Source organism: Taudactylus pleione, unplaced genomic scaffold, assembly GCF_031769625.1.
Source record: "Taudactylus pleione unplaced genomic scaffold, aTauple2 ptg000066l, whole genome shotgun sequence".
NCBI lineage: Eukaryota > Metazoa > Chordata > Amphibia > Anura > Myobatrachidae > Taudactylus > Taudactylus pleione.
In genome coordinates, this window is record NW_028284468.1 from 16159995 (window position 1) to 16172886 (window position 12892).

The 12892-nt window shown below is 46.4% G+C and overlaps 1 protein-coding gene across 1 annotated transcript in view; it reads left to right on the forward strand.

The window, feature by feature from the left end:
* Positions 1-12355, forward strand: part of ARPC1A (actin related protein 2/3 complex subunit 1A) — a 40448-nt gene extending 28093 nt beyond the window's left edge. Inside the window, exon 10 of the mRNA XM_088466686.1 lies at positions 12074-12355. Coding sequence (XP_088322812.1) covers positions 12074-12112 — 39 coding nt within the window. The 3' untranslated portion in view covers positions 12113-12355. The remainder of the gene's footprint in view (positions 1-12073) is intronic.
* The last annotated feature ends 537 nt before the right edge of the window (positions 12356-12892 follow it).

The following is a 12892-nucleotide window of genomic DNA, read 5'->3' on the forward strand; positions in this document are numbered from 1 at the left end:
CCCCAATGCGCATGCGCACGACGGAGGGAGCTCCGTCGTGCGCATGCGCGAGACCCAAATAACGACGGCCAAGCCATCGTTATGGGTCTCACACTAAAGGGGGCGTGCTGTCGATGGTGACTGACAGCACGCCCCCTTTAGTGGGCGTGCCGGGGGCGTGGTTGCCAGACGGAGGCGTTCCCATGGGAACGCCTACCGTCTGAGTCCGGCCCCACTGACATCACTAGTGACGTCAGTGGGAGTGATTTTGGCTCTGATAGAGCCAAAATCACTCCAGGGCTTGCGGCAACGAGACCCTACCACAAGGGTCTCGTCGCAAGCCCGATGGTCGCGATGGTCTTGACCATCGCGACCATCTTTTTGGCCGCTCGCATAGCTATGCGAGCGGCCAGGAGGCCGCTCCATTTTAAGGTAGGAGGGCACTGATTCAGAGCGAGCGCTCTGGTCAGAGCGTCCGGCTCTGAATCAGGCCCTGTGTTCCAAATTATCTAATACAAGCCATTAAGCTCATGTGTATCTAAAGACTTATGGATACTGCTGGTCCTACTAATGAATAAGCAGCGTTAAGTTCATGTCTTAATATAACATGCAGTGTGTATGCCAGGAGTATTGATTGATAGGAACACTAATCCTGAGCGGATATATTGCTCAATGTCCTTGACTACTCAATATAGCCATTAAGCTTATATTTAATCCTCAAGGATCTTGTCAGTTTTATAAATAAATAATTTCAATGGTTTATTTTATGATTTAACTGACACTCCTTGGATCAAGAGGGATTCAAAACCTGAGCTGACCTAATGCTTGGGGTCTTAATTAGCTAATATAGTTCTCAAATTGACCTACACTTAAATTATATGGCTATTTAGAACATATACCTTGAATGAATGCAACACTTAGGGCTTGAAATTATCAACACAGCGTTTGGATCATTTTGCATTCCATCTATATGAACAATATATTTATTATCAATGCTCATATATCTTCTGCGTTCATACAATTGCGGTCTGAATTGGTAATAACAATTCGGATTGGGTCTTATTACAGTAACACAATTGTACACTGAGTTTTATTTATTCAGTGTATCTTACCAGGCAATTATATTCAAAGAAATATTGTCATCAGTTGCTGCATTACTTAATTCTATGTGGATAATATATTCACGAAGTGCAATTTATTATCTTGCATCGTATTATATGTTACAATTTCACTGGATATTAGAAGATAAGAACCACAAACATACCACCATACATTTTTTTATTATAATATTGCATCAAGGGGTGATTTATATATGCCGCTGTGTTCTTACCGATATTCCAGAGACTCGAGTGATTTACATTACCAACAGATTACGAGTACCATTGCAATATATGATCTTTTAGCCAATAGTGACATCTAGTGGCCAAGGATATGTTCTTATAAATCTCAGTTGTGGTTACTGGAATTGCAACATTGTTTAGCAATTAGAGTAATGTTACTTAGTAGATGCCCTTTGTATTATAAGTATCACACTCCAGTTTCTGGCTGTACCACTTCATATCTGCTGAATTATCTGTTTCTCTTAACATAAGGACTCCAATTCAAATTTGAAGCATAACAATAAACGTAGAATGAGGATGAGTTAGTATTCCACTTGATAAACAGTAATAATTGGGACACAAGAAACAATTACTTATTTAATATATTTTTAATATTCTTAATACAGAATACCTTCTTTTTCTACTTCAGGGTCCATAGGGTATCCACAGGATACCTTGGGTATAGGCGATGGCGGCAGACATCCAGGCACCACAGAGTTAAATTTTCAGCCTCCCAGGATGCACTGGGGTCCCTCTCCTATACCCCGCCCCCGAGCCTCAGGCCACTCAGTTTTCGTAGGTGCCTGGCCGGACCAGTCGCACCGTACAGAGGGGGGTCTTTTTAAGGCCCCTGAATATTTCTTCGCAGCTGTGGCTGCACAACTAGAGTGCTCCAGCATAGGACAGTCAGTATTGACGTCCATGCTGTCACTCCTACACCCCGCCGGTACCAGAACGCCGGTACCGATCCGGGGATGCTGGTAGGTAGCTGGGGTCACAGCTAGCGGTGATCCACGGCTACCTGGACTGTGGCCGGATGCACGGGGAACAAGGTAAGCGGCGGGGACCCGCGGTGGGCACCCGCCGGTAACACAGTCCTGTTTGGTCCCCAGGCAGGGGCTCCCTGGGGACCGGCTGCGCGTGGGGCCAGGTACTGATCCTGCGCCTTCCACTAGACCACCAGGGACAGCGGGCCGCAGCATGTGCGGTACAGCGCGGCGTCCCAGGGGTTAATAACACGCCAGGGGAGAACGCCTTCCCTGTCTCACAGCCGGCGTCTCCCCCGCTGCACAGTGCCATTCCACAGCGGTCTGAGCGGGCTGTGTCAGCGCTCCTCCCCCGGGCCCTGCCTTCTCTCTGCTCCTCGGTGGCCATTTTCTCACTACATGTGCTGGGGATGGCAAACGCTGCTGGAAGCTGATACAGATGCCATTGCGGTCCGGGTCCCCCGCATACCTCTCCTTCAATTAAGGTCCGTGTATGCAGCACTGTTTCCTACCAGGCTCTGGTCTGTGTAGTTGATCGCAGTGCTTGTAATGCAGGTTGTGATCTGTGCATTGTATGTGACTTAAATGCTAGCGCTGTTTGCCTGTACTTTCATTTCTTACTGTCAGCCTTTTCCTATCCCTGTTCTTCTGCTACAGCCCTTGCGGTGCGGTGTCGCAGGGTGTTTATTACCTCACAGTAAACTTGGTTTTTCTGTGTGGGAGGTCACATACGCTCCGTTCACACTCCTCATGTCGGAAAGTGAACGAGGATATCCTCTTCCAGCTATAATGTACTGATATCATGTGCAGTTAGCGGAGGGATATGTAGACGCTGAGGGTTTATGGAGGGCATGTTGTATTATATATCACGCCCCATTTCTGTCACTGTGCCTGCACAAAAAAGGAGACCGCCCTCGGCTGGCTAAGATGCTTACAGCCTTTGTGGGCAACGCCCCCTGCGTTTCCCCTTACGGGTTATCGCAGCCTGTGGTGGTCTCATCACATGCAGGGGTCCCTGGACAGTTGATGGTACCCCAGTGTATCCTGTTTTTCACCCCCCCAGGTCTCGCAGGAGCCTGTGTGGGTGAATTTATTGTCCAAATGGTATAGCACCTGATGGACGTTTTACAGGGGGAGTCACCATTTCGGCCTTCTAAACGGCCTTTCGGGTCTCAGACGGGTAAAGACATGACGTCTGATGACGGTGACATTATTGACTTTTTCAGACACGAGCCCCTTAGTGCAAAGGAGGCGTAGTCTGGGTCTAAAGTCTATATACCTGGCCTTCTACGGGCAGTCCGTGTGGCTTTGGTTATTACATATCCCCCGTGGCTAAATCCAAATATGCCTTCTTTAAGGATAAGGGTGTTGCCACTGTAATTCCTCTATCTGGTCAGGTGGATCATTTAGAGGAGGCGTGGAAAATCCGGGTAAGCGGTTCCAGCCTCAAAAACGGTTGACCTTTTGCATACCCCTTTTGCGGATAAATACATTTCCAAATGGGAGTTACCTTTACGGGTAGATTCTCATGTTACACGCCTAGTGAGGAGTGCTACGTTGCCCATGCCCTCCAGGTCCTCTTTGAAGGAGGTTCCAGATTGCAAGGTGCAAATATATCTAAAATCCAATATTCCCTTGCTGGAGGGGCTTCCAGGCCGGCTATGGCCGTGTGCTGGGGGGCCAGAGCCATGGAACACTGAGTAGGTAACTGGATCTCTGCACACTGACTCTCCAGCAGAGCAGGTGGATAGTGGCAAAATCTCAGAGACTTTGCCACGTTCATAATGAGACGGTCTTACATATAGCCTACTCCTTTCCAGAATCTCCTCTGCAGCAGTAGCGGCTTGCCGCTCCCTGTGGTTGCGCTCTTGGAAAGCGGACGCAGATTCCATTTGGAATGCTTTGCCTTTTACGGGACAAGTCCTGTTTGGCCCTCGTCTGGACGCAATTGTGGCCCTGCAGGCAGCAGCTACGTCTGCGTGTCTGCCATCGGCTACAGTCCCATCAGGGTCTGGGGCTTTGTCTTTTCGGCCCTGTGAGGCCAGGGTAAGTCTAAAATACAGCTTTCCAAGACAGCCAGTAGCCAGGAAATCTGCTCAGCCATAAGAACAGGCTTGGAGTACAAGACGTCCTACTCCCAAGTTGGACTATAAGCCTTCAGCCTCACGGGACGGTCCTCCTCTCGGGAGCCCCCAGAGTTGGAGGCCAGCTTCTCCAGTTCGCCCAGTGCTGGTGTCTGACCACCACGGACACTGGGGTAAGAGAAGTATTTTCTTGAAGGTATGTCCTCTCCTCCCGGTAAAAGCCTCCCAGACAGTTTTTCGTTACAGGTCTTCTGTCAATTCAGGACAAGGCCCTGTAATTTTTGAGGGTGTAACACTCTATGCTCCAGGCAGGAGTTATAGTACCTATTCCGTTGCCCCAAAGGGGAACGAGGTATTACTCCATCCTCTTTCTGGTACAGACACCCAATGGGTCTTACCAGGACATTCTCAACCTCGAATCCTTCAACAAATTCTTAAGGGTTCCTCGGTTCGGGAGGGGGACCCTGCATTCCATCATTCAATGGAGCCTAGGAATTTTGTGGTGTCGTTGGATATATTCAGGGTGACTACCTGAATATCCCTCTTTTCTTAGCACACCAGTGTTTTCCTCAGGTTTGCAGTGGTCGATAAGCATTTCCAGTTTCTGGCATTGCCCCTTGGTCTGGCCTCCGCGTCTCACGGTTTACCAGGGTCATGGTAGTTATGGCAGCCCACCTGCGGATGCAGGGGGTCCGCTTGTTACCCTATCCGAGTGACCACCTGTTGTTACCACGGTCTCCAGAAATACTTCAGTGCCATATGCAACGGACAATATCTGTGTTGCTACGTTAGGGCTGACTGATAAACTGGAAATGGTCCTCTCTGATTCTTCACAGAGGATGCTCCATATCCCAACATCTGAGGATCTTTGTGATTGAGGAAAAGATCTCTGCATTACAGGCAAAGGTACGCAGTTGCCTGCAGAGTCGCCGAGTGTCTATTCACTTGGCAATGTGGTTCCTGGGTTCCAGGATGTCGCTGTTCGACATGGTGGAGAGTACCCAGCTTCACTCTAAAGAACTTGATCCTCTCCGGATGGGATGGGTTGCCCCATAGGATAAAGTCAATAGGCTTTCCCCGGAGGTTTGTCTCTCTCTGGCCTGGTGGCTGCAGAAAGCTCACCTAAACAAGGGGCACCCCCTTTGGGATTGCGGACAGGGTCCTTCTGACGACGGACGCCAGTATCCGTGGCTGGGAAGCAGTGACGGGTCCACACTTGTTCCAGGGCAGGTGGACACCAGTAGTTTTTGCGCTTCCCATAGACATCTGAGAACTCTGAGCAGTATTCAAGGTTATCCAGCATGCAGGACAGGTCCTCCACGGAAATACCGTGCAGGTACAGTCTGACAACGCCATCATGATGGCTTATGTAAACCACCTAGGAGGTTCCCGAAGTCAGGCGACACTAACAGTGGTGTCCCGAATTCTGGCTTGGGTGGAAGGCTATATCACTGCCGTCATCGGCAGTGTTCATTCAGGAATCCTCAGATGGAAAGCAGGCTTTCTCAGCCGTCAAGACGTGCATTCAGGGAAATGTCCTCTTTATCATTAGGTGTTCAATCTTCTGGTGAACAAGTGGAGCCTTTCAGAGATGACTCTTCTGATAGACGTAGGTAGGTCCAGTGGACCTTCCAAGTTGTGTACCTCGTCCCTCCGTTATCCCTTCTTCCTCCAGTAATAGCAAGAAGGAGGCACGCTCCTGCTGATAGCTCCAGCGTAGGCCAGATGGCACTATTACTCAGATCTTCGGAGCTTCTCAGTTGACACTCCGAAGCTGTTGCCTCTACGCCCGGACCTGTTGTCTCAGGATCCTGGCTGATACCCAGACCTGGGTTGTCTGTCCTTGACGGTGTGGCGGTGGAGACTGCCCTCTTAAGGTCTAGGAGTTTTTCCAGCTCTATAGTTAACAGGGGCTCTGTCCATGCTAAGAGCTCGGAAGTTTTTATCTGCAAGAATTTACCATTAGGTATGGTATACTTTCTTTCAGGTGTCGCCCTAGAGGCTAGGCTCCTCGGGTATTCCGGATATCCAGAGGTTGGCTTTCCTACAGGTGGGCTTAGATAACGGTCTTCGCCTTGCTTACCTGAAGGTGCAGGTTTCTGCCCTGTTAGTATGGTTTCAGTGTAGGATTGCTACTCTTCCTGATGTCCGCACCTTTGTGCAGGGTGTACGTTATATTCAGCATCCCTTTGTTCCACCTGTGGCTCCTTGGGATTTGGCTGTGGTCCTTAGGGCTCTCTGAGGACCGCCATTTGATCCACTGGGCTCAGTGGATTTCAAATGGCTTACGGCTAGGACTGTATTCCTTCTAGCTCTTAATTGGGCCAGTAGGATCTCAGAATGGGAGGCTCTGTCATGTAGACCTCCCTTTTTCTCATCTTTCCTAGGAACAGGGCAGTGCTTGTCTTTACTTCCCCAGTCCTGTCTGCTGGTGAGGCCTATTTGGCTGTGGTACGGGCGCTAAGAATTTAAGTTGACCGTACCAGTCCATTTAGGAAATCAGACTCTCGGTTTTGTCCTTTCTGGTTTCCATAAAAAGGGTTGGCCTGCCACTACGCTAACTTTAGCAGGATGGATTCACAGGTCTTCCTGTTCCATCCTCTATTAAAGCTCTTCCACTAGGTCTGTGGGTCCTTCGTGGGCAGCTCGACGTGGCGCCTCAGCGGTGATTGGCAGCCACGTGGTCATCTGTCCATATTTTTGTAAGGTATTATACTTTTGATACCTTCGCCTCTCAGGATGCTTCCATTCGGCGGCGGATTCTCCTTACAGCACAGGAGCGTCCCTACCCTTAAAGGATACTGCTTTGGGACATCCCCAAGGTATCCTGTGGATACCCTATGGACCCTGAAGTAGAAAATATGAGATATGGTAAGAACTTACCCTTGTTATCTCTATTTCTACGAAGTCCATAGGGTTCCACAGGACTCCTGCCCTGTCGCACCTGTACTGCAGATGGGCTTTGATCTGGTCACCGGTTTCTCCGTCTCCTTCTGGTGAGAATGTGATTCTTGTGTGTTCCAGACTGTCATCTCTCTCTTTTTTGCTCCTGCTCCGGCCTATGGCTTGTTACGAAACTGAGTGGCCTGAGGCTCGGGGGCGGGGTATAGGAGAGGGACCCCAGTGCATCCTGGGAGGCTGAAAATTTAACACTGTGGTGCCTGGATGTCTGCCGCCATCGCCTATACCCAAGGTATCCTGTGGAACCCTATGGACTTCGTAGAAATAGAGATAACAAGGGTAAGTTCTTACCATATCTCATATTATATGTCACGTTAAGAGTTTTACATTTTAAATCTAACAAATAAAAGTTATATTTTATATTCATTCTTAGTACGCCAACAAAGAGGACATTCTTTCTCTTTTCTTGTTGTGACAGTATCAAAAAGGGTGCTGGAAGTCTTACCTTTTTTATAAAAAGGTACTCTTTGGAGGAGAGTTGGATAACATAATTTCTGCTCTGGCGGCTTCAAAGTCAGCTGGTCTGCCATCTACGTCAAATAGTAGAACTAGGCAGGTTTCTTTTCAGCCTTTTCGTACTCAGGGAAGAGCTAAAGGACAGACTTCCTCTAAACCGACTAGTTTTCATAAGTCAAAACGACAAACTAAGGGGTCTGGCCAGACAAGACGTTCAGCTTCTAGGCCAGGCAACTACAGATGCCTGGGTCCGAGAAGTGGTCTCTCAGGGGTATACCCTCACTTTCAGGAGACACCCCCAGCAGAGGTTTTTTTTTTTTTGCCGCAGGGCCTTGGCTTTTCAGGAAGCAATTCACTCCCTGTGGCAAGCAGGGGTGTTAGGGACTGGAGCTATTTCTCAACAGGGAAGGGGTTATTATTCAAATTTATTTCTGGTCCAGAAACCAAATGGGTCATATCGCCCTATATTGATTCTAAAAACCCTCAGGTTTATCCATGTTCCCAAATTCCGCATGGAAACTCTCCGGTCAATTATTTTGGCTATGGGGCTGGGAGATTACATGGTTTCCCTGGCTATTCTGGATGCATATCTGCATGTTCCATTTATCCCATCCCACCAGCATTTTTTAAGGTTTGCTATATTGCCAATTTCAGGCTCTACCGTTTGGCCTTTCTGTGGCTCCCCGATTATTTACCAAAATAATGGAGGTCATGACTGCCTATCTCAGGCGTCAAGGAGTCGGAATACTGCCATATCTGGACGGCCTTCTGATATTGGCACAGACTCCAGGGGTGTTGCAACAACATCTTCAGCTGACCATAGCCTGCCTACAAAGGCACAGTTAGATCATCAATTGAAAGAAATCATCACTTTTTCCAACACAGCAGACGATTCATCTGGGAGTGTTGCTAGATTCTCAGGCACAAAAGGTGTTTCTGCCAGAGGATAAGATTGTGGCATTGTCCATGCGGATACACAAGCTGATACTCTTTGCCTGCGTATCTATTCTGTCATCAATGCATATGCTTGGATCAATGATTTCACCCTTCGACATGGTGGGCTATGCTCAGTTCCATTCCAGGCCTCTGCAAATGTTGATTCTCTCCAGGTGGAACGGACAGTATCATTCAATACGGTCCCAGATGATCTTACCGCAAAGGTTTGTCACTCCCTCTTGTGGTGGCTAAAAAAGGAGCATCTAAACATAGGGCGCCCATTCTGAATTCCAAATTGGGTGCTCCTCACCATGGACGCCGTTCTTCGCAGATGGGGGGCAGTGACAGGTCATCGCACCTTTCTGGGGAGATGGACAGATCAAGAAAGTAATTTGTCACTAAACATTCTGTTACTGCGCGCAGTATACAAAGCATTTGTCAGAGCAGAGGACCTGCTTCAGGGAAAGCCTGTCCAGATCCAGTCCGACAACGCGACGACAGTTGCCTACCCCCACATCAAGGAGGCACAAGATGTCATGCGGCCATGTAAGAAGTGACAAAGGTTCTCATTTGGGCAGAACGTCCTCTTCCAGCCATCTCGGCAATATTATTTCCGGGAATACTCAGTTGGGAAGCAGACTTCCTAAGTCGCCAGGACATACATGCCGAAGAGTGGTCTCTCCATCCTGGAGTGTTTCAGCTCCTGGCAAACAAATGGGGTCTACCAGAGAGAGATCTCATGGTGTCGCGCCACAACCACAAGGTCCCCAGGTAGGGGTCCAGAGACCCATCAGCAGCCTTCGTGGATGCACTGGCAGTAAGAAGGGACTTCAGGTTGGCGTATCTCTTTCCTCCAATTTTCCTGCTTCCAAGAGTTCTCGGGAAATTCAAGCAGGAAGGCGCAACAGTAATACTGGTGGCTTCATCTTGGCCCAGATGTTATTGGTTCACCGACATACAGAATCTGGCAGTAGACAGTCCGTATCCTCTTCCTCTGTGGCAGGATATGCTAACGCAAGGACTCTTGACTTGCCCTGTCTAGCTTCGATGGCGTATCTCTTGAAACTTGCATCCTAAATTTTCCAGTTCGGTTATTCAGGCGATGCTTCGGGCAAGGAAACCTGCTTCTGTTCGCATCTATTACAGGGTTTTGCATTCCTTTGGTCAATGGTGTTTCCATAAGGAATATATGATAAGGTATTCAGAATTTCCAGGATTCTGGCTTTTCTGCAGGCAGGATTAGACTTTTGGTCTCCGTCTGGCTACTTTGTGGTTCCAGAAGAAGATTGCTTCATTACCAGATGTTAATTTTGTTTCCAAGGAATTCTGTGGGTACAGCCTCCTTTTGTTCAACCGGTAGCACCGTGGGATTTGTCTTTGGTTCTAAAGGGGTTACAGGCATCCCCATTTGAACCTTTAGACTCTATAGATTTGAAGTGGTTGACAGCAAAGACAATTTTTCTTCTTGTTATCTCATCTGCTCGCAGAGTCTCGAATTTGGCAGCGCGCTCATTTTGGATTTTTCACCAGATTAAAGCTGTTCTTCGTACAAGGGAGGGTTATCTTCTTAAGGTAGTGTCCCGTTTTCATGTGAATGAAAAAATTGTTGTTACATCTTTTCAGGCTCCAGATCCTTCTGTAGGTGAAGCCCCCCGGATGTAGTTCATGCTCTCTGTATTTATGCGTAGCGCACAAATTCTGTTTTTTTTTTATATGGTTTTCACAAATGAGGCTGGCCAGCTAGTAAACAGACTCTGGTGAGATGGCTATGCATGACTATCTCCCAGGTGTATACACAGGCTGATCTTCCTGCGGTGATAGCGCATTCTACTCTGTCTGTAGGGCCATCGTGGGCATTCAGTCGTGTTGCCTCTGCTGAACAATTATGCAAGGCTGCCACGTGGTCTTCTGTCCACACTTTTTATAGGTTCTATGCCTTTGATACTTTTGCCTCTCAGGATGCTTCCTTTGGGCGACCAGTTCTTCTTTCTGCTAAGGAGCGTCGCCCCCACCCTAAGGGAACTGCTTTAGGACGTCCCCATGGTATCCCTGTGGATCCCTATGGACCCCGAAGAAGAAATATAGAGTTATGGTAGACTTATCTGGATAACTCCTTTTTCTTCGAGGTCCACAGCGCACCCACCCTGACGCACCTGGCTTTATTGGGTGATTTTCTTTTGGTCACAGATTCCCTCATCTTGTGTAAGACTGTTTCTGGTGTACGATTGTTCTTCCGTCTCCTCTTTCCTTCTCCTCCTGCCTTTAGGCTTGTTAACTAAACTGAAGTCCTATGGCTAGGGGTGGGGTATATCTGGAGGAGGACCTGGGGCATTCTGGGAGCCAAAAGCTTTAACTGTTTGGTTTTCCAACCATAATATCCCCATGGTATCCCTGTGGACCTCGAAGAAAAGGAGTTATCTAGGTTAGTCTGCCATAACTATATTTTTACAAGCCTGTATAGAAACACTGAAAAATTACTATACAAGCATTTTCTGTACCCTAAAATGCTGGAAAGACTTTAATTTGAAAAATGCTTGCTATCATTTTTCCACCATTAAAAAAAAAGTGCAAAAATCAGCCATTTGACACCTTTTAAAAACCTCCAGTACTTACCTTATGGCCACTAACAGCCTTCTATATGGTCCTGCTATCTCAGTTGTCACCTTTTCGGGGTCCTGGATGGTTTCCCCACTTTTTCATGCACTTCTCCCAGGTCGCATTTTGTATAAAATCTGGACACCCTCACCTACCGCAAATTTTTCATTTCTAGTTGGATCTTGCATGTCTCGGTGCGCTCATTTATGCGATGTATGTGAGTTCATTAAACAGTTGCTTTTGCAAATTTGCACCAAATTGCATTGACTCCTATGACATTTGTATTTACATTTCTCTCTGCAGCTGAATTTTGCCTATTCTTTGTAATTGGCCATTTTGTTTGCCCAATGAGGCTGACTGCATTGTGGTTTATTAAGATTTATGGCTGGAAATTTGCTGTGTGTAGGAAAATACCTTTTCTCACAATCACAAACTTCTATCAAATAAACAGCTGATATCTTGAAGTGTGTGCATATATAATTGGGATTGTTATTAGTAGTTTATGTAAACCAAGTTTATATTTTTGGTTTAGTGGTCCTTTTATAACAAGAATGTCATATAAGTGGAATAACCTTATGTAGAGCATTATTCTAAAGGTACATACACACGAGTTTTTGAACGATTATCGATAAACTATATAGTTATCGTTCAATCGTTGAAAAAATTGTTCACTTTCTGAGTTAATACGATGAACGATTATCGTTCATGCGCGTTCACATTTGTAGTTCAGTCAGACTGGCCAACTCAACGATTTTCAGTAAGGGAATATGCAAAAATCGTTTGTAGTTCAAACAAATTGTAAATGAACGATTTTAGTAAACTATTTTTGTTAATTTTTCCCTTGAAAAAATTAACAAAGTTTACTAAAATCGTTCATTTACTAAATCTTTGTGTGTGTATGCAGCTTCAGTGATTAGTAGCACAATGTTAAGACTGTGATAGTGAATCTCAAGTTTTGCATCTTTTATACTTACAGACCCTGGAGTCTTACATCCAAGGCCTGCGGATCATGTAATAAAGGAGATATTTACTAGTAAGACAAACGAACAGACATCAGAAGTTCCTGTGACAAACACTGAGAATTGTGCTGTGAATCTTCACTGACCCATTGGCTCCATCCAACAGCGAAAACCATTTATATAAGGGACATTTAATTCTGTCTGGTCTTTCTTTTTGAAGCACAATATATTCCATTTTACAGTTGAGACCTATTGTGTATTACCTGAGCAAATTGCTACAAATAAAAATCTGATATGTTCTTGTCAGTAAAGTACATTATTTATGATATACAGTATATGCAGGACCATAGATACCTGAAAAATTAAATAATTCTTTTTTATTTTTTTTTTCCCCCTTTGATAAAGGGAAATAAAGTATCCCAAGCTACTGATACAGGCTAGACAAGTTTCATATGCATACAACCAATAAGCACAACATTATTCAGTAATTACAGTGTCATGAGAACAGAAGTAAAAGGATGTTTTTCTGTGATAGGAAAGATGAATGTTGGATTATTATTAATATATTTAATTTCTAACAACCGAGTGGGGAGGGGGAGGTTAGGGTTAGGCACCAAAGAGGAAGGGGTAGGGAGAGGGGGAGGGTTAGCATACCGACCAACAAGTGTCGGTATGCTAACCATGGCGGGATTCTGACTGCCAGGATCCCGACTGTATTTCATACCGATACCATTTGGAACAACCTACCTGACGATTTCCTTCAAAAACTGTGCAAATGTACCTAGAAGAATTGGTACTGTTTTGAAGGCAAAGGGTTGTGTCACCAAATATTGATT